The 21,881-nt window shown below is 42.3% G+C and overlaps 1 protein-coding gene across 1 annotated transcript in view; it reads right to left on the bottom strand.

Moving 5' to 3' along the window:
• The window catches only part of LOC101418263 (zinc finger protein 699-like), a 41,070-nt gene that overhangs the window by 4,351 nt on the left and 14,838 nt on the right, over positions 1-21,881 (bottom strand). Inside the window, 1 exon segment of the mRNA XM_058290242.2 lies at positions 120-21,881. Coding sequence (XP_058146225.2) covers positions 21,826-21,881 — 56 coding nt within the window. The 3' untranslated portion in view covers positions 120-21,825.

Below are 21,881 nucleotides of genomic sequence, written 5' to 3'. Positions count from 1 at the left end.
TCACAAATGCGCTTTACCATGTTGAGAAAGATACCTCCTGATTCTTATTTCGCAAATGTTTTTTATCAGTGCTAGGACTTCCAAGAAAATGGTAACAGAGTGGGTAGGCAGTGACTGACCCTTTCACCTTGGTATGGTGGTTGTCCATCATCATCTGTGTTAGTTGTCCTGGGTGAGTCCAATGAACTGGAGAGTAGGTGTTGCAACTCTGTTGAGGCTCAGGGCCCAGCTGGCACATGGACAGCCCAAAGATTCAAGTCTCTTGGATGTACACCTTTCAACTCCAGTTATGTATTCAAATAGAAGAGACAGAAGAGCCATGATTAGGGAAAACACAACTGAGACCAATTCTGCCACAATGGGGAGCACAAACCCCAAAGTAGGACCCACTTGCAAGGTACCAAATTCATGAGCTATCTGCCCTGACCATAGTGCCTGCATGTCTCCAGAGCCCTCAGGAGCCCTACTTGCGGTCACCCCTCCGGCTGAAGTGTGGTTTGCTGGCCTGGCAGGGGAGCGGCCGCGGTAGGCCTAATTCCGCTGCCCCCATAATAGGGTGGTTGGTCGGGCCCACCGCCACCCCTGAAGGAAGCTCGGCATGGGCGCAGAGTGCCCTCGGGTCTCCCCTTCTCGGCAGCCATGCTTCCGCGGCCACCCCTCCTCCCAGATGGCGCCACCCGATGCCTTGTGGGGCGGCACCCTTCTTCTTCCTTCTCCCTGCGCAGGCGCAGGGCAGAAAATTCCAGTCTGCCCTTTTCCCCTCCCCCGACAGCAGCAACAGCCAGGTGTGGGCGGAAAAATCCAGCCCGCCCTTTTCCCTTCCCCCGACAGCAGCAACAGCCAGGCGTGGGCGGAAAAATCCAGCCCGCCCTTTTCCCTTCCCCCGACAGCAGCAACAGCCAGGCGTGGGCGGAAAAATCCAGCCCGCCCTTTTCCCTTCCCCCGACAGCAGCAACAGCCAGGCGTGGGCGGGAAACTCAAGTCTGCCCTCCACCCCAGCAACAGCAGCCACCAATCCCGAAACCCTGCCCCTTCCCCCAGCAACAGCGACAGCCAATCCCTAACCACCACCCCTCCCCCGCCCAGTACCGCCCACTGACCTTTCGCCGGCAACCAATCAGAACAGGGCGTGGCTTCGACCAATCAGCCTTCCCCAGCCCCTATAAAACTGTTGCCTCTCCCTCAGTAAAGTGGACTTGCGTGTTTACCTTGTCTCCGCGGTAGTTCTTCTGCCGTGCGCCCTCCAGTCCTGAGAGCCCCCGACAAGGGCCTGGCCTCCCTTGTCCCCAGTTCGTCGCCTGCTTCTCCGGGCGACCCCTTCGTCGCCGGCTTCGCCGGGCGACCCCTTCGTCGCCGGCTTCGCCGGGCGACCCCGTCAGCCGAACCGCGCAACCCCTTGTGAGACCGATCCCTCGTCTGCTGCCGGACCGACCCCTCGTCCCAAGCGGGACCGACCCCTCGTCCAGAGCTGGACCGACCCCTCGTCCGCAGCCAGACCCCACCTCTACCGACTGAGCAAGCCGCCGCACTACTATTTGGAGTAGTGTCTAATTTGGCAATGAGACCCTGCTGAGATGTGCAAAAGCATAACCTCTGGAATGGCCTTCCAACTCACTCTGAAGTCTCTTAGCTATGTAAACTCATTTGTCTTTACCTTTTCCCCCTTTTGAGTCAAGGTCTTCCTCCAGTTGCATTGCTATTTGGTGCTTGGTAGTAATCCCTCAGTGCCAGGGAGGCTCATCCTTGTGAGTCATGTTCCACACTGGGGAGAAGTTATTGCATTTATATGCTGAGTTTGGCTTAGAGAGAGGGCACATTTGAACAACAGAGAGGCTTTTGAGAGCTAACTCTTAGATACCTCATAATACTAGACTGTTTCATTTTCAAGAGTAATGGTTCATAAGCACAGTTATCAATATAAAGGGTCCATCAATGGACCATCCTCCTTCACTAGTGATTGCCTCTGTACTTGGGGGATTCTTGCTGTTCCATTAGAGAATGTGGCAGAGCTCCCCAGGATGGGAATTCAATATTCTTTCCATTATTGTGTGAATCTCCACCCACCATGACAATGCCCCATGATCATTTGAACACATTTATATGCCTTATATGTATGCCCAAGTGAACCTCCTCCCATGTATCCTCCATCACTGACACCCCAAACTAAAGATCCTCCCCATCAGTTTTCACCCTTGTGATCCAAAACTTCTTCAAAAATGAAGCCAATAAAAGAGCCAAATACAATTAATAAGAAATTTAAATAATGATTAGTTTTTAAAGTGAGACATAAAATTAAAATTTTTTTTAAATAAAAAATTGGGGGCTAATAAAAAATGAAAATGTGAGGTTCTGCTTCTGAACCATCAATTTGATTCTATCATTTTATGTGTCTATCTTTATGCCAGTACCATGCTATTTTTTACGACTGTAGCTAGGTAATATGATTTAAAGTCTAGAAGTGACAGTCCTCCAACTTTCCCTTTCCTTTTTAAGATGTTTCTGGCATTGGGTCCTTTACCCTTCCAAATAAGTTTGAGAATTGATTTTCCAGTTGTTTTAAAAAATGCTGGTGGAATTTTTATCAGGTTTGCACTGAATCTGTATATGAATTTGGGTAGAATTGACATATGAATGATATTTAGTCTTCCTATCCATGAACATGGAATGTTCTTCCAGTTATTTGTCTTTTTAAATTTGTTTTACCAAGGCATTGTAGTTTTCTAAATACAAGTGCTTTACATCCTTGGTTAAGTTTATTCCTAAATATTTGATTCTTTTAGTCACTACTGTAAATGGCATTTTTTCCCAACTTCCTCCTCAGATTGTGCATTACTAGTGTATAGAATCACCACTGACTTTGCATACTGATCTTTTATCCTGCCACTCTACTGAAATCATTTATTAGCTCTAGCAGCTTTGTTGTAGTTTTTTCAGGACACTCATATTATCTGTGAATAGTAAAAGTTTTACATCTTTACTTTTTATTTGGATGCCTTTTCTTTTTCTTGCCTGATTGCTCCAGCTTGAATCCCTAGCACTATATTGAACAACAGAAGTGACAATGGGCATCCTCGTCCCTTTCCTGAACTCAAAAGGAAAGTTATATTTTACACCATGGAGTACAATGTTAGCTGTAGGTTTTTCATATATTGCTGTTATCATGTTGAGTTTCCTTCAATTCATATCTTTTGCAGTATTTTTATCAAGAAAGGATACTGTATTTTGTCAAATGCCTTTTCTGTGTCAATAAATAGGATCATGTGATTTCTCCTTGATTTATTAAGGTGGTTTATTATGCTGATTTTCTTGTGTTGAATCACCCTTGAATGCCTGGTATACAACCAACCTGATCATGATGAATAATTCTTTTAATGTGTTGTTGTATTTTATTTTTTTCAAGAACTTTTGCAACTATATTCATTAGGGAAATGGGTATGTAATTTTTTTTTTCATAATAACTTTACCTGGTTTTGGTATTGGGCTGATATCAGCCTCATAGGATGAGATTGGTAGTGTTCCTTCTTGCTCAATGTTTTGCAAGAGATTAAGATTGGTATTAAAAATGAGCAGACAACAAGCAATATCAATGAGTGAATAGATGAGGGAGTCATCTTGGGGTAGGGAGTCAAACAGATATAATTACATAATAACCAAAGTCAGATCACAGTATTTCAAGAAATATAATCATTGATTATCTTCATAGAAGGTATTGCTTCATTAACATTCTGGTCTAGATGATATTCCACTGCTTTAGAAGAAAGACCACCCGGCCATTTCCTGCTTTGAATTGAAAGTAACGTCTTCCTTTTGTTGTGAAATATGATTTCAACCACAGCAATAAAAAAGCAAAAATAATACAAAGGATAAAAAGAAATGACTGTCTTCCTCTTCCATACCTGAGGATGAAGTCATAATAAATTTTATTCACTGTTAAAAAATAAAAGATTGGTATTAATCTTTGAATGCTTGGTAGAACTCATCTGTGAAGCCATTTGATCCTGGACATTTCATTTTAGGGATGTGCTTGATAACTGTTTCAATCTCTTTATTTGTGATTGGTTTGTTGAGGTCTTCTCTTTCTTCTAGGGTCAGTTCCTACACTATCTAGTTTGTTGGAGTACAGTTGTTCACAGAACCCTCTTATGATCTCTTTTATGTCTGTGGGGTCAGTGATAATGTCCCTGTTTTCATTTCTATTTTATTTGCATCTTCTCTTTTTGTCATTCTAGCTAATGGTTTGTTGATTTTGCTAATCTTAAAAAAACACTTTGTGGTTTTGTTAATTCTATTTCTGTTGTTGTTCTCAATTTCATTTATTTCTGCTCTGATCTTTGTTTTTTCATTCCTCCTACTTGCTTTCAGGAGTTTGCTGTTCTTTTTCTAGTTCCTCAGCTGTGTAGTTAAGTCATTGATTTTCTCTTTCTTATTTTTTAACATAAGCATTGAAGGCTATAAATTTCTTTCTCAGCACTGCCTTTGCTGCATCCCATAGGGTCTGATATGCTGTATTCTCATTTTCTTTCACAATTTCTTCTTTGACCCACTGATTACTTAAGAATATTGTTTAATCACCATATATTTGTGAAATTTCTTTTTCTGCCCCTTGTTGATTTCAAACTTTATTCCATTATGATCAGAGAAAGTGCTTTAGGTAATTTTGACCTTGTTGCCATTATGAGATCTGCTTCGTGAACCAACATATGATTTCTCCTGGAGAAAGATGCAAGAGCACTCAAGAAGTATGTGTAGCCTCCTGTTTGGGGGTCTGTAGCAGTTTGATATGGTTATGAATTTCAAAAATAGATACTGGATTATGTTTGTAATCTGGCCTGTACCTGGGAATGATTGAATTATGATTAAGGCTTTGACTGAGCCACATTATTAGGCCACTGAGTCGCTGCTCCTTGGTGGGTAAGGACTCACAGATAAAAAACATGGCAAAGGACAGAGTTGAGGATTTTTGATGTTGGGGTTTGATGCTGAAGCCTTAAGCTGGAGCCAGGAGAACACAGAGGAATAGAGATGACTCCTTAGACACAGCAGAAACCCCACAGAGACAGAGCCAATTGCCTGATAGTCTACAGCTGACCTTGTGGAGAAAAGAGGACCTGAGCCCAGAGAGAAGCAAGGCCCTGGAAGAGAGGAACCCAGGAAGCCTGAACCCTCACAGATGTCAGCAGCCATCTAGCTCCAACATGTGGAAATAGACTTTAGTGAGGGAAGTAAGTTATGCTTTATGGCCTGCTATCTGTAAGGTCATACCCCAAATAAATACCCTTTATAAATACCAACCAATTTCTGGTATTTTGCAGCAGTACCCTTTGGGTGACTAATAGGGTCCAATGCTTTATATATGTCTATTTGGTTTAGTACATTTATCATATTATTCAAGTTCTCTGTTTCTTAAATGATCCTCTGCTCCAGATACTCTATAGAGTGCTGAGAGTGGTGTATTGAAGTCTCCAACTATTATTGTAGAGATATCTATTTATACTCTAAGTTTTGCCAGTGTTTGTGTCATATATCTTGGCTAGGTGCGTATATATTTATGATTATTTATTCCTGAATTGCCATTTTAATAATATATAATGTCCTTCCTTACCTGTATGAACAGATTTGTTTTAAAATTTTTATTATCTTTTTTAAAGATACATAAATCACACAAAATGTTACAATAAAAACTATAAGATTCCATTTACCCCATTCCCCATACCCTCCACTCCTCCCACATTGACAACCTCCCTCATCAGTGTGATACATTCCCCACATTTGATGATTACATTCTGGAGCATTGCCACACAGCACAGATCACAGTCCATGTAGTTTACACTCCTCCAGTCCACCCAGCGGGCCATGGCAGGACATAGAACATCCTGCATCTGTCCCTGCAACATCATTGAGTACAACTCCAAGTACTGAAAATGCCCCAATATCACACCTCTTTTTCCTTCTCCTTGTCCACAGCAACTCTCACAGTCACTGTCTCCACATCAATGACACAATTTCTTCCATTGTTAGAATCGCAATTGCACAGTAGAATACTAGTAAATCCACTCTAATCCACACAATCTTCCTCCATCCTGAGGGCCCCAGAAAGGCGACTTCCACTCCACCTCCAAATCAAGAGGGGATCCAGATCCCACATGGCTAATGGATGGAATTCCCCTGCCCACAGCTGTAGACTCCCTCAGCTTCCTGGTGTGGCAGCCAACCATCATCTCCATTAGCCAACCTGGGCAAGGCCAACAAACTGGAGAGTAGGTGCTGCAATTCTGCTGAGGATCAGGGCCCAGCTAGCACATACAGTCCAGAGATTCAAGTCTCCTGAGCAGGCACCAACCCCAGTGCCATCCACAGGTTCAGTAAAAGGCCAGAAGAGGCATGTGTATAGAGGTCACATCTGAGTCCAACTCCATCACACTCAGGAGCACAAATTCCAAAATAGTCCCACACTCCAGAGTCATGACAATAGGGCCTGAGTTTCTCCATAGCCCTCAGGAGCACCACTACCTTGAGGTATATCTACTTTGGCTGTCTCTGAGATCCTGCTGAGATGTCCATCTATCACACCCTATATAAGTATAGCTATGCCAGCTTCTTTTTGGTTACTATGTGCGTGGAATATCTTTTTCTTACCTTTAACTTTCAATTTGTTTGTATCCTTGGGTCTAAGGTGAGTCTATTGTAGATGGCATATTGATGGCTCATATTTTCTTATCCATTCCATCTGCCTGTGCCTTTTGATTGGGGACATTAATACATTATCATTCAATATTATTACTGTAAATGCAGTTATTATTTCACCCATTTTGACCTTTGGGTTTTATCTGTCATTTTATTTTCACCATTGCTTTCACACTTTGGGTTACTTTTACTGATATAATCTTCATTTCTAGGCTCTCCCAAGCCTCTCTCTTCTGCCTTTTCTTTTCAGGCTGTAGCACTTACTTTAGTATTTTCCTGCAAAGCCAGGCTCTCGGTTACAAACTCTGTTTTGGTTTATCTGTGAATACTCTAAACTCACAGTCATTTTTGAAAGACAATCTTGCTAGATATAAGATTCTTGGCTGACAGTTTTTCTCTTGCAGTATCTTAAATAGATCATACCACTGACTTCTAACCTCCATGGTTTCTTATCAAAAAGTAGCATTTAATCTTATTGGGCATCCCTTATTTGTTATGCATTACTTTTCTCTTGCTGCTCTTGAAATTCTCTTTGTCTTTTGCATTTGACATTCTCATTAGTATGTACCTTAGAGTTGGTTGATTGATTTTTGGATAGGAGTATGTTGTACTTCTTGTATATGGGTATCTAGGTCCTTCAATAGGAAATTTTCTATCATTATTTCTTCAGATATACTTTCTCTTCTCCCTTCTCTTCTACTCTGGGACATCCATGATACATATTTTTGCACATATTTCACTGTCTTTAATTCCCTGAGATCCTGTTCAGTTTTTTCCATTCTTCTATTCATGTTTTGTATGTTCGCTTTCAAGGCCATGTCTTCAAGCACACTGATTCTTTCTTCTGCCTCCTAAAATCAGTTATATGTATAACAGCAGTCTATTTTCAATGTCATTTATTGTGCCTTTCATTTACATAAGATCTGCTATTTTTATATGTTTTCAAATTCTTTGTGCTCACCCAGTGTCTTAATATTCTTAATCTCTTTAGTCATCTCATTGAATTTATTAAACACCTATGATTACTTGTCTCAACTCCCTTATGTCATCTGGAGGCTTATCTTGTTCTTTTGACTGGGTCATATCTTCCCATTCCTTGGTATGGAATGTCATTTTTTTTGGTGTTGACACCTAGCTTACTAGATATATTTATTCTGTGTATAGTTTCTCTCCTTATTTTAGAGCTTTCTTGCCCTTTCTCCCTTGCTGTTATTGTAGTAGTGGCCAAGGATGTAGTTAGTACTATAAGCTCTGGAAGCTGGTGCTGTTCACATTGCCCCAGAGACCAAAGAAACTTTTCCCACCTTTCTCCTCTGCCAGCAGTAGGGACAGAGCTGCAGCCATGTGTAATAATCCAAGTTGTGTAAAGAAAGACCTCTTATATTTTTTAATGTAACATTTTTTTTGCAATCTATGTATCTTTAAAAAAGAATTAAATAAATAAGTAAATAAATAGAAGACCATTTGTAGTTGCCCAGAGAGACTAACAAAGTTTCATGTCCCCTCCTCCCCTGCCTTTGTTGGGAATGAAGCAGCAAGGGGTGGGCAACAATCTATGCCATGTATGTCCAAAATGACCACAGCTGCCCAAGTAGATTGACGTAGCACTGGTCCCCTCCTCCTCTGCCAAGGGAAGGGATGTACACTTTGAAGTGCCCAACAATCTAATCCATGTGGGCCAAATACACCTGTTGTTGCCAAGAGGCTGTGGGAATAACTGTTCCTCCTGCCCCTTATGGGATGAGGATGGAACCACAGTGACTCCAATTGCAGCTGCTTTTTCAGATGTGGTCTCAAGACTTAAGTAAAACAATAAATAGTGTGTTATCTGGTATGTAGCTACTAATCTAGCAAATACTTTTTTCTCAATTGCCATGAGTAAGGACCACCAGAAACAGTTTGTTTTCAGCTGACAAGGTCAGCAATATACATTTATTGTACTGCCTCAGGGGTATACCAACTCTCCAGCCCTATGTCATAATATTGTCCACAGGGACCTTGACAGTCTCTCTCCCACACTACATTGATGATGTCATGATGACTAGAACTATTGAGCAAGAAGTAGCAACTACTCTCAACATATTGGTAAGGCATATGTGACAGGATAGGAGATAAATCCAACAAAATACAGGAGCCTTGCACCTTGGTGAAATTTCTAGGGATCCAGTGTCAAGGTATTCCTTCTAAAGTGAAAGATAAGCTGTTGCATTTGGCCCTTCCTATGACCAAAAAAGAAACACAATGTTTAGATGGTCTCTTCAGATATTGGAGGCAACACATTCCTCATTTGGGTGTGTACTCCAGCCCATTTTCCAAGTGACCAGAAAAGCTGCTAGTTTTGAGTGGGGACTGGAACAGGAGGAGGTTCTGTGACAGATTCAGGCTGCTGTGCAAACTGCACTGTCACCTGAGTCCATAAGATTCAGGAGAAGTGTGCAAAGTGTCGACTGCAAATAGAAATGCTGTCTGGAACTTTTGGCAGGCCCCTATAGGAGAATCACAACACAGACCCTTAGGATTTTGGAGTAAAGCCCTACCATTCTCTGTAGGTAACTACTCCCCTTTTGAAAAACAGCTTTTGGCCTGCTACTGGCCTCAGTAGAGTCAGACTGTTTAACCACTGGCCATCAAGTTACCATGAGACTTGAGTTGGCTATCATGAACTGGGTGTTGCCTGACCCACCAAACCATAAAGCTGGCCATGTGCAGCAGCACTCATCATAAGAAGTGATATATGCAAGATGGGGCTTGAGCAGGTCCTAAAGGCACAAGTAAGTTACATGAGGAAGTGGCCCAAATGCCCACTCACCACTCCTGCCACATTACCTTCTCTTTCCCAGCTCACAGGTATGGCCTCTTGGGCAGTTCCTTACAATTAAGTTGACTGAGGAAGAGAAAACGTGGGCCTGGTTTACAAATGGTTTTGTACGATATGCAGGTACCACCTAAAAAGTGGAAGTGTAGCACTTCAGCCCCTTTCTGGGACATCCCTGAAGGACAGAGGTGAAGGAAAAGCCTCCCATTGGGCAGCGCTTCAAGTGGTGCATGTGGTTGTTCATACTGCTTAGAAGAAGAAATGGCTGGAGGTGTATTTGTACACTGATTCATGGGCTGTTGCCAATGGTTTGGTAGATGGTCAGGAACTTGGAAGGAACATGATTAGAAAATTGGTCACAAAGAGGTCTTGGGAAGAGGTATGTGGATAGGCCTTTCAGAGTGGGGAAAAAACATGAAGATAATTGTGCCCCATGTGAATGCTCACCAGAGGGTGACTTCACCAGAGTAAGATTTTAATAATCAAGTGGATAAGATGACCTGCTCTCTGGCTAACAGTCTCTTTGCCCATGGGCTCATGAACAAAGTGGCCATGGTGGTAGAGATGGAGGTTATTCATGGGCTCAGCAACATGGACTTCCCCTCACCAAAACTGACTTGGCTTCAGCCACTGCTAAGTGCCCAACCTGCAGTAGCAGAGATCTGCACTCAGCCTCTGAACTGGCACCTTTCCCCAAGGTAATCAGCCTGCTACCTGGTGGCAAGTTGATTATATAGGACCACTTTCTGACATAGACACATACTCCAAATACAGGTTTGCACTCTGTGCACACAATGCTCCTTCCAAAACAACTACCCATGGATTTACCAAATGGCTTATCCACTGCAATGGCATTCCACACAGTATTGCTCCTAATCAAGGAACCCACTTTACAGCAAATGATGTGCAGGAATGGGCATGTGCTCATGGAATTCACTGATCTTACCATGCATGCCATCATCCTGAAGCACTGGACTGATAGAACGATGGAATGGCCTTTTGAAGACTCATTTACAGAACCAACTAGGTGGCAATACCTTGCAGGGCTATGGCAATGTTCTCAAGGAAGTTGTATATGCTCTAAATCAGCATCAACTCTATGGTGCTGTTTCTCCCATAGCCAGGATTCATGGGTGCAGGAATCAAGGGGTGGAAATGGGAAAGGCACCAATCACTTTTACCCTTAGTGACCCACCAGGAAAATGTTTGCTTCCTGTCCCTGCACGCTTAAGCTCTGCTGGTCTACAGGTTTTGGTTCCAAGAGGAGGAGTGCTTCCACCAGGGAACACAACCATGATTTCATTGAATGGGAAGTTAAGACTACCACCTGGGTACTTTGGGTTCCTCATGCCTCTGAATCAATTGGCAAAGAAGAGAATTACTGTACTGGCTGAGGTGATTGATCCTTTCAAAGGGAAATAGCATTGCACCTAAACAATGGAGGTAAAGAAGAGTTTGCCTGGAATACCGGATATCTCCTAGGGCGTACTTAGTACTACCATGTCCTGTGATTAAAGTCAATGGAAAATTGCAACAACCCAATCCAAGGAGGATTAACAACTGCCAAGAGTCTTCAGGAATGAAATTTTGGTTCATTCCACCAAGCAAAGAACCGTGGCCAGCTGAGTTGTTCCTAAGGATAAAGGGAACAATGAATGGGCAGTGGAAGAAAGTAATGTCAACTATGAACTCAGACCACATGACCAGTTAAGAAACAAGGACTGTAATGGTGATATTTCTTCCTTGTTTTGAGTATGTTTGTATATGTACATAAAATGAATATCTTTATTTCCTCTCCTAACATTTCCCCTTATCATATGACATAGGCTGTATTCGTTTCATATCACAGTATTCAAGGATGTCAAGTTTAAGAGATTACCTAAAAACTTGAACCCTATTTGGGAGGAAATTTGTGCATTTCCAATTGTATACAGGACAGTTGAATATTTTTAGACAGAAATATATATTTGTTATGTGTGTGTATATATATATAGCTTTTATTTAGAAACTAAGTACCGTTTAAGTTGATGTGTATGGTATGGCTGTCAAGTTGAAAAGGGGTGGACTGTGAGGGTTAGGCTGTGTCAACTTTGCCAGGTAATGGTGTCCAGCTGTCTGGTCAAGCAAGCAATGGGCTAATTGTAATACAAGGCATTTCATGGACTTTAATCATCAGTGAGTGACTGCATAGATGGTTGGTTACATCTACAATCAACTAAGGAAATTGCCATCAGCAATGAGTAATGTCTCATCCAATCAGTTGGAGGTCTTAAAAGGGGAATTAATTTCAGCATTCAGACAGAGAATTCTGACCTCTACTTCAGACAGCCAGTGTCTCTTTGGAACTCATCAAGGACTTTCATTGGAGATGCTGGCTTGTAGCCTGCCCCGTGGAATTTGGAATTCTGCATCCTCATGACTGTTATGAGACAATTTTTAAAAATTTCATTCTATTTACAGATCTCTCCTGTCAATTACGTTTCCCTAGAGAATCCTAATATAAGAGGAAAGCTGACCAAGGGAGTCTTGGCCCAGTGCATCTCACAGTGGGTTCAGCAATTCTGTAGATCCATTCTATGGTTAGTTTCCCAGCCCAGAATGTATGATTGAAATAGATACATTCAGCAAATGGCCGAATAGCAACATTGGTTCCCTGACTTGTATAATGAGTGTTAATATGGTAGGGATGGTCAAGAAAAAGCTACTTGGGAAGCAGATTGGCCTAGTGGTTAGGGTGTCCATCTACCACATGGGAGGTCCGTGTTTCAAACCCCGGACCTCCTTGACCAGTGTGGAGCTGGCTCACATGCAGTGCTGATGCATGCAAGGAGTGCCGTGCCACGCAGGGGTGTCCCCTCATGGGGGAGCCCCACACGCCAGGAGTGCGCACCATAAGGAGAGCCGCCCAGCGTGAAAGAAAGTTCAGCCTGCCCAGGAATGGTGCCACACACAGGGAGAGCTGACAAAATAAGATGATGCAACAAAAAGAAACACAGATTCCTGTGCCACGGACAACAACAGAAGCGGACAAAGAGCACACAGCAAATAGACACAGAGAACAGGCAACTGGGGCGGGGGGGAGAAGGGGAGAGAAATAAATCTTAAAAAAAAAAAAAAGAAGAAACAGCTACTCAAGCTGCCCCTACTTAGCAAAACAGTAAATCAAAAGGAATACAAGATTCCTGAAAGGACTGCAGAAATTAGTGCCACCATCAAGGACTTGAAGGATGTAGGTGTGGAGATTCCCACCACATCCCTATTCAACTGACCTATTTCACCTGCCTAAACAACACATGGATCTTGGAGGATGACAATGGATTAGCATAAATTTAACCAGATGGTGACTCCAATTGCAGCTGCTGTTCCAAATATGGTATCACTGATTGAGCAAATCAGCACATCCCCTGGTATTTGGGGGTACAACTCTTGGTCTGGCAAATGCTTTTTCCTCAATCACTATTAGTAAAGACCAAAAGAGACAGTTTTCTTGCAGTGGCAAGACCAGGAATACACATTCTTGTCCTACCTCAGGATATATCAACTCTCCAGCCCTAAGTCATAATTTAAGTCTGCAGGGACCTTCATCTCTCCCTCCAATTATATTTGATGATATCACGTTGTTTGGACTTTGTAAGCAAGAAGTAGCAACCACTATGAACTTATTGGTAAGGAATTGTCAGAGGATGGGAGACAGATCCAACAAAAATACAGGTGTCTTCCACCTCAGTAAAATTTGTAGGTGTCCAGTAGTGTGGAGAATTTTGAGATATCCGTTCTAAGGTGAAGGATAGTTTGTTGCATCTGGCTCTCCTATGACCCAAAAGGAGGCATACCACCTAATTAGCCTCTTTGGATTTGGGAGACAATATATTCCTCATTTGGGTGTGCTCGTCTGGCCCATTTACCAAGACAAGAAAAGCTGCTAGTTTTGAGCTGAGACCAAAATAACAGGCAGCTCTGTGATATGTGCAGATTGCTGTGGAAGCTTCTCTTCCCATTGGGCCATATGGGCCAGCAGACCCAAAGGTGCTGGAAGTCATCAGCGGCAAATAGGCTGCCAGGAGCCTTTGGCAGGCCCTAGAGGAAAATCACAATGCAGACCCTTAGAATTCTGGAGGAAGGCCTTACCATCTTGAAGATAACTACTCTCCTTTTGAGGAAAAGCTTTTGGCTTACCACTGGGCCTTAATAGAGACAGAACACTTAAACATGGGCCACCAGGACATCAGCTCAGTGTTTTCTGACATGCCTGCTATAAGTTTGGCATGCGCAACAGCAGTCCATCATAAAATGGAACTGGTATATAGGAGAAAAAGCTGGAGTAGGTGCTGAAGGCACAAGTAAATTACATGAGGAAGTGGTCCAAATGCCCACAACCCCCACTTCTACAACATTCTTTTCCAGCTTCAGCTATGGCCTCCTGGGACTTCTTTACAATCGTAGACAGAGGAGACCAAACTCCAGCCTGGTTTACAGATGGTTTTGAACATAAATGTAGGTAACACCCAAAAGTGGAAAGCAGCCACTATGCAACCCCTATCTGGGAAATCCCTGAAGAGATGTGAGGGGAAGTCCTCCCAGTGGGCAGAAGTTTGAGCACCGCATCTTGTCATTTTGCTTGGACAGATAAATGGCCAGAGGCGTAACTATATACTGCTTCTTGGGCTGTCACCAATGGTTTAGCTGGATGGTAAGACTTGGAAATAACATGCTTGGAATATTGGTAACAAAGAGATCTGAGGAAGAAGTATGAGGAGAGATCTAAGGGGCCAAAAAACATGAAGATGTTTGCATGGCATATAAATGCTCACCAGAGAGTGACTTCAGCAGAGTAAGATTTTAATGAGCAGGTAAGATGCCCTGTTCTGTGTATACCAGTCAGTGTCTTTCCCTAGCTACTCCTCTCATTGTCCAATGGGTGCATAATGAGAGGGCCAACTTGTGATGGAAATGGAAAATATGCGTGTACTCCACACTGTCTTCCACTTACATAACTATAGTCACTGCCAAGTGTACAATCTTCCAACAGCAAATGTCAACACACCATCCCTGATACATTCTAATAAATGGTATTACTGCCACCTGATGGCAGATTTATTACATTGAACTGCTTCTATCATGGAAGGGGCAGTGATTTGTTCTAACTGGAATAGACACATACACTGGATATGGGGTTTCCTTCCCTGCACAATGTTCTTGCCAAAACCACCACCTGTTACTTACAGAATTCCTTATCCACTGCCACAGCATTCCACACAGCAATGCTTCTGAATAATGGATCCACTTCACAGTAAATGGAGTGCAAAAATGGGTAGATGCTCATGGGATTCACTGGTCTTACCATGTTCCTCAGAATCCTAAAGCAGTTAGAATGATAGACCAGTGGAAAGGTCTTTGAAGACTCAATTATGGTGACAACTACGTGGCAGTAACTTGCAGGAATGGTGCAATGTTCTACAGGTAGATGTGTATGCTTAAAATCAGCATCAACTTTATGGTACTGTTTCTCCCTTGGCCAGATGTGGTAGTCTGAGATTATTTTATGAATCCCTGAAAGAGAAAGGTTATGCTTTTAAACTAATTCATTGCTGTGGGTGCAAAACCCTTTGATTGCAATAAATTCAGATGAGGGGGCTTCATTAGATTCCTTGATAAGATTGCTTTAGGGCTTTTGACTGGACTACATCAGTGAGGTATGAGCCAGATTGGATCTCCAATCTCTGTTTCGGTCTGATATGAATGGAGACACACAGAGAGACAGACACAGGAAAAGAAAGCTGCCATATTGACCCTGCAATGGGAAAGAAGGGACTCCAGTTTCACCCACAGCTGAGTTGCAAGAAGCTCCCAAGAGGCTGAAAGAGCTGAGGCCCAGAGAGAAATGGACCATATGCCTGAGAGCTTACAGCTGGACTCAGGGAGAAAGTGGAGACATGAGACTGAGGAGGCCTGGTAAGAGACAAAACTTCTGCAGAGATCAGTGGCCATATTGCTTCACCATGTGGCAGCTGACTTTGGTGAGAAAGCACCTTTCATGGTACCTTGAGTTGAACTTTCCATGTCCTTGGAACTGTAAGATTTTACCCCAGATAAATCCCCCTTATAAAAGCCAACCTATTTCTGGTGCTTAGCATTGCCACCCCTTTGGCAAATTAAAACACCAGGATTCACAGGTCTAGGAATCAAGGCATGGAAATCGGAGTGGTACCACTCGCTATTACCCTTAATGACATACCAAATGAAGTTTACCTTCCTGTCCCTGAAAACTTAATCTCTGCTAGTCTACAGGTCTTAAGTCCAAAAGGAGGTCTGATTCCATCAGGAGATACAATGCCATTGGACTGCAAGTTAACACTGCCACTTGTCCACCTTGTATTCATGTCTCTGAAAACAACAGGTAAAGAAGGGAATTACTGTACTGGCTGGGGTGATTGATCCTGACTACCAAGAGGAAATAGGATTCCAACCACACAAATGAGGTAATGCAGAGCCTGGAAATCAGGAGATCCCCTATTGTGTCCCTTAGTTCTACTACACCCTGTGACTAAAGTCAATGGAAAACTGCAACAACCCAATCCAGGCAGGACTAACAATGGCCCAGAAACTTCAGGAATAAAGGTTTGGGCCACCCCACCTGACAAAGAACCATGGCTAGCTGAAGTGCTTGATGAGGGTAGAGGAATATGGACCGGGGAGTGGAAGAAGGTAGTGATATATATATGAACTGTGATCACATGAGCAGGTACAGACATGAGGACTGTAATATTTATGAATATTTCTTCTTTGTGTTGTTATATGTGTATGTACATAAGACAAAATATCTTTTCTCCCCCTAACCCATCACCTTATCATATGCCATAAGTTACATTAGTTTCATGGCATGGAATTTAAGTTATATCAAGTTCAAGAGTAAATTTTACCCAAGGACTTGTACAGTATTCTGGATAGATTTAGTGCATTTCTGGTTTTATATAGGACAGTTGAGTATTAGATGAGAAATATGGTTTTTTTAATTCAGAGATTATGATTAAGGTAAGCGGTATGGCTACCAGGTTGATAAAGGGTGGAATGCGATGGCTAGGTTCATGTGTCAACATGGCCAGGTGATGGTGTCCAGTTGTTTGGTTAAGCAAGCACTGGCCTGATTGTCACTGTGAAGATATATCATGGACTTAAATCTTCAGTAAGGTGATTGCACTATGGCTGATTACATCCACGATCAACCAAGGAGACTGTCTTCAACTATGAGAGAAGTCTCACCCAATCAACTGAAGGCCTTAAAAGGAGAAGTGATGATTTTAATAGTCAGAAAAGAGAATTTCCATCAACACCACAGGCAAAAAAACAAAAAAAAAAAAAACAACAAAAACTACTATAAGTGAATAGATTATTATAAGCTAATTAATCAGAGTAAATTTTACATCAGTTTAAAAAGGCATTCCTCTGTGCTTTAGAAGTTTTCTATCCATTAAATTGAAAATTTCTCAGAAATATAAAATGAACCTGAAATCTTCTTATACTGTAAATTATAAAGTTAAGAATTTAAATACAACTTTCTTTTATCTTGAACTTTTCTAGCAACAACAACAACAACAAAACACATTAATTTTATATTCTAATCCAGGGCTGGGATCACCTAGGCTGGGAGGACCAGGACTTAGATCGGGTAGCATGCTTCTTACTCACCTGAAAGCCTCAAAGCAAAACCATTCCCCATTGGGAAAAAAGAATGGACCTGGAGACCTGATATGATCCAACTACACTCACTCTCTCCAGCACCAAGCCCCACTCATGATCCCATGAACAAAGTGAGGGCCCTTCCCCTAAAAACAAACTCTTTCCTTCTTTAGCCCACAACCCACTGTGAGGGAGCTGAAGTTATAGAACTGCATGGAAGGCTCCAATACCTGAAGGATGACAAGAGAACTGTGTAATGAGAGGAGAAGGGTGATTATGGAGGCCAGGGGCTCAGCTTCCTCAGCCAGATGGAGTTGAAGGCAGAGTTGCTCCATCAACAGGCTCTGCTTAAGGATTCTGTCTTAAACACAAAGAACCAAGGCCCAGGGAGGAGATGTTGATTGCCCATGATACCATGTCTGAGAAATCAAATGTGGAAGACAAGTGTAGGCTTCCAAAGTATTTAGTAAAGATGGGCCCACTGACAGTGGAGCAGAGACACGGGATGCCTCTCAGTGCTCAGGCCCATGGTCTCCTCTGCCATGTTTTCCCAGAGAGGAAATGCAGGTCTGGAGGACACAGTTGGTGCCCCAACAAGTCATATCTAGCCTCAGCCCTTCATGCTTAAAATAACCCAGTTCTATGTGGTATTACCTTTCCCTATCTCCATCTTCTGCAAGATCAAGTGAATATTCTCTTTACAACCTGGGAAGCCAGTTAAGGTATGAGGGATTGAATGGAAGCTATTTCTACTATTCTATTAGAATATATCAATATATTTCTATTATTAATAGAGAAAAAATAAAGAAGCTATTTCTTTTTTCCTTTGGCTTTGCTTCCCACACCCCCATCCCAATCTCTAGTCATGACACCACCAATGCAGAAGCTTTTCAGAAATCCTGGGAAGATTCCCATTCACTCTCTCAACCTTATCTTCAATTATCAGCCAATTAATTACAAAATCAAGTTTCTCTAGGAGTAGAATCCAGACTATGTTCTGATTTATTTCCACCCCTTCCCCACACAGCTAATTCCTACTGTTTTATTTTTCGGTTTCAATGTAAAAACATTCTCTGTTCCACATGGCCTTAACACAAATATCTCACCTTTGGCATTATTTTTTTTTAAGATTTTTTATTTCTCTCCTATTCCTGCGCTCCCCTCCCCCCAGTTGTCTGCTCTCTGTGTCCATTCGCTGTGTGCTCTTCTGTGACTGCTTATATTCTTGTCGGTGGCACCAGGAATGTGTCTCTTTTCATTGTGTCACCTTGCTGCACCAGCTCTCTGTGTCTGCAATGCCACTCCTGGGCAGGCTGCACTTTTTTCACGTTGCATAGGGGAGACCCATGTGCAAAGAGTGCACCCCGTAAGGAGAGCCACCTAGCACAAAAGAAAGTGCAGCCTGCTCAAGAATGGCACCGCACACATGGAGAGCTGACACAAGATGACACAACAAAAAGAAATACAGATTCCCGGTGCCGCTGATAAGGATAGAAGCAGTCACTGACTAGACACAGAAAGAAGAAAACGGAGGGGGTGGGGGGTAGGGGGGGTTAGGGGAGAGAAATTTTAAAAATAATCTTTAAAAAAAAAGACTTGAGAGAAAAGCTGAGGAGTCTGACCTTTCCTAGGTGGTATATTTTGGACTTGTATGAATTTGTATCAGGTACTTGTGTTTCCAAAAAACCTGATCTTTCCACTGGAATATAATTCATCCAACTTCAATAAAATAACAATACCCACAGTTTGAGCAATCCCTTCCAGGGCTCATTGGCACAGGCTAGAATCACCTACGCCAGTGACAGGAGGGTTCTGGGGCCACAAAAGTCGCTTGAGACACTTCCCTGAAAGGTAGAACAAGGAAGGAGAAAAGGCCCTGCCCATCCCCCCAGAACTAATTTACCAAACTCCTTCCAACCGGGAACTGAGCCCCCAGCAGATATCATAATCCTGGGAGAGCTAGGATAAATCCCAGCCCTACCTGGTGCAGGTGGAAAGGGTCAGGCTCCCAGAGGATGCAACACCACTCAGCAGGGTCCCCAGGATCCTGAAGCATCACAATCTGGAGGCACTGAAGGCTTTTGTCTCTGCACTCCCCTCCTTGAAACTTTCCCGTCCTGTATGGTTACACCTGGGCAGGGCTGGATACAAGTTATCTCAAGATGCAGGAGGGTACAACAGCTAAGATTGCCACCAGTGTGCAGACTCAGGCTCCCATAGCCACTTCCAGTTTCTGCATGGAGACTGGCCAAGGAAATGAAAGTCAGCAACCTTTTCTCCCACGTGTTTAAAGGCATGAAATACTATTTTGCTCCATGTGCCATGGGCCTGTGTCCATACCAAGCTGGGGTAGTATCCTATCCTGGAAAGTGGGGCTGTGGTTAAGGCCCAGAGCTCTGGATTATCTTCCCTGACACCCACAGACTGGTGTGCCTTGAAGTGCTTTTAGCCTAGAGCTCTTGGCTTCTGTCCTCACATTTAGCTTATGACCTCTAGGCCTACAAAATGAAACAGAAGTACTTTGCTTACTGAGATTACTTAATATTAACGGAATTAATGGCAACCCAGTTAATTCATGAACAATGAGAACAATGCCTGATATACGGTAAGTATCATATTAAGTGGTACAGAGAAAAGCAGGCCATGATGGGGAAGGGAAGACAGCTGGGACCAAGAGCTAAGCTATCACACCGAATATAAGACAATGGCACACACTGGTCATTGTCCTGGTAATCAATGCAATGACTCAGCAGCAAATTCATCCTTTTGGCCTGTCCTATGAAAAATGGGCCTGGATCTTATACTTCTCTGTAAGTTTTCAGTGCAGGGTGCTAGAGTTGTAGGATTTCTTTTTATCTGGGTATTACACCTATCAGATATGTTGTTTCCAAGTATCTTTTCCCATTGAGTAATTGTCTTTTCACATTTATGACAAAGTCCTTTGATGAACAAAAACTTTTGAATTTTGAGAAGGTCCCATTTTTCTGTTTTTTCTATTGTTGCATGTGCTTTGCGAGCCAGGTCTATCTAAGAAACTGCTGATTACCACAAGACCTTGAAGATGCTCCCCTACATTTTCTTCCGTGAGGTTTGTACTCCTGGCTCTTACATAAACATCTGATCCACTTCTGGTTAACTTTTGTACAGAGTGTGAGATAGGTGTCCTTTTTCATTGTTTTGCATATGGATATTCAGTTCACTCAGCACCATTTGAGCAGCACTGTCCTAGTTGGGCAGACTTGGAAGCCTTATAAAAAAATCAAATGGTCCTACGTGTGAGAGTCTCTTTCTGAACTGTCAATTTGATTCCATTGGTCTATATATCTATCCTTATGCCATTACCATAATATGACCACTGTAGCTTTGTAATATTCTTTGATGGAGGGAAATGTGAGTCCTCTTTGTTCTTCTTTTTCTAGATGTTTTTTGGCTATATGGGACACGTACCTTCCAAATAAATTTGGGCCTGCAGGAATTTTGATTGGGATTGTTCTGAATCTATAAATCATTTGGGGGTAGGATTGACATCTTAATGATACTTAGTCTCCCAATCCATGGCCAGAATGTCATTCCACTGACTTAAATCGTCTTTGATAGAAGAAATGTTTTGTCATTTTCTGGCTATAGGTCCTTTACATTCTCGATCAAAATTATCCTAGATATTTGATTCTTAGTTGCTTTTGAAAATGGGATTTTTTTCCTTGATTTAATCTTCAGCTTGCTCACTACTAGTATAGACTAATACACTCTTAAACACTACTATTGTGCCTTTCAGCCCCATAATTTCTCTTCTACTTCTTTTATACTTGCAAATTCTACTTTATGGCCACATATTTTCTTAATATCTTTTATTTCTTTATGCATATTTTCTTCATCTCTGTGAACTGATTTAGAAAGTTCTTTTTAAGGTTATTAGTTGTCCCAACTTATGTGTCCTCTAAAATTTAATTTGTCCTCTACAAAGAGCCATCTTTCTGTTTCTTAGCATGACTTGTTAACTATTTTGGTCCTCTCCAGGCATATGAATTACCTTGATGAGTTAAATGTGAAGGTCTGATTCTCACTCTTGTCTAGGGTTTTATTGTTGATTGGTTTTGTGTTGACTCTACTTTCATGCTTGGTCTAACTTGTTCTAGACTTTCAGAATAGCTCATGTATAGCTGTATAGGTTTTCTTCATTCTTGCTTGAAATATGTGGTGTAATTTTAAGATTGCCCTTTTTGTGCAATTATTTCATCTCCTGGACTGTGCTTAATTTTCTCTGTTCCTTCTTCAGAAATGCTGATTTTTTTTTTTGCAGACTTTTGCCAGAGCTTCTTGCCACCTTTAAATTCTCAGGCTTATTTGTTGTCCCATTTTCCTTACACGTGTCAGTTCTGAGACTATCTTACAATAGTTCAATTCTATCTTGCCCCTTTTCTTCCTCCATGAGGCTCTCCTACCTCCAGACTCTTCCCAGTAGAGTACTCCACCCCAAGGAGCTAAATGGAATAAGTGCAGAAAGGCAAGTCTCTTCAGAAGTCTCTTTTGCCTTAAGATGGTCCAGCTGACTGAAACTGGATTAGTGAGGGCACAAGAGTTATTAATAGTCTCTCTATAGGTCATTTTCCCTGGAGTGCCCTTTTGTATACAGCACTCCTAAGTGGCTCCTATTCTGACAAATTGCAAGCTTTTCCACATTTTTTACATTCATAGATTTCTGAGT

This window comes from Dasypus novemcinctus, chromosome 30, assembly GCF_030445035.2.
Source record: "Dasypus novemcinctus isolate mDasNov1 chromosome 30, mDasNov1.1.hap2, whole genome shotgun sequence".
Classification (NCBI taxonomy): Eukaryota; Metazoa; Chordata; class Mammalia; order Cingulata; family Dasypodidae; genus Dasypus; species Dasypus novemcinctus.
This window is presented reverse-complemented; position numbering and strand designations above follow the sequence as displayed.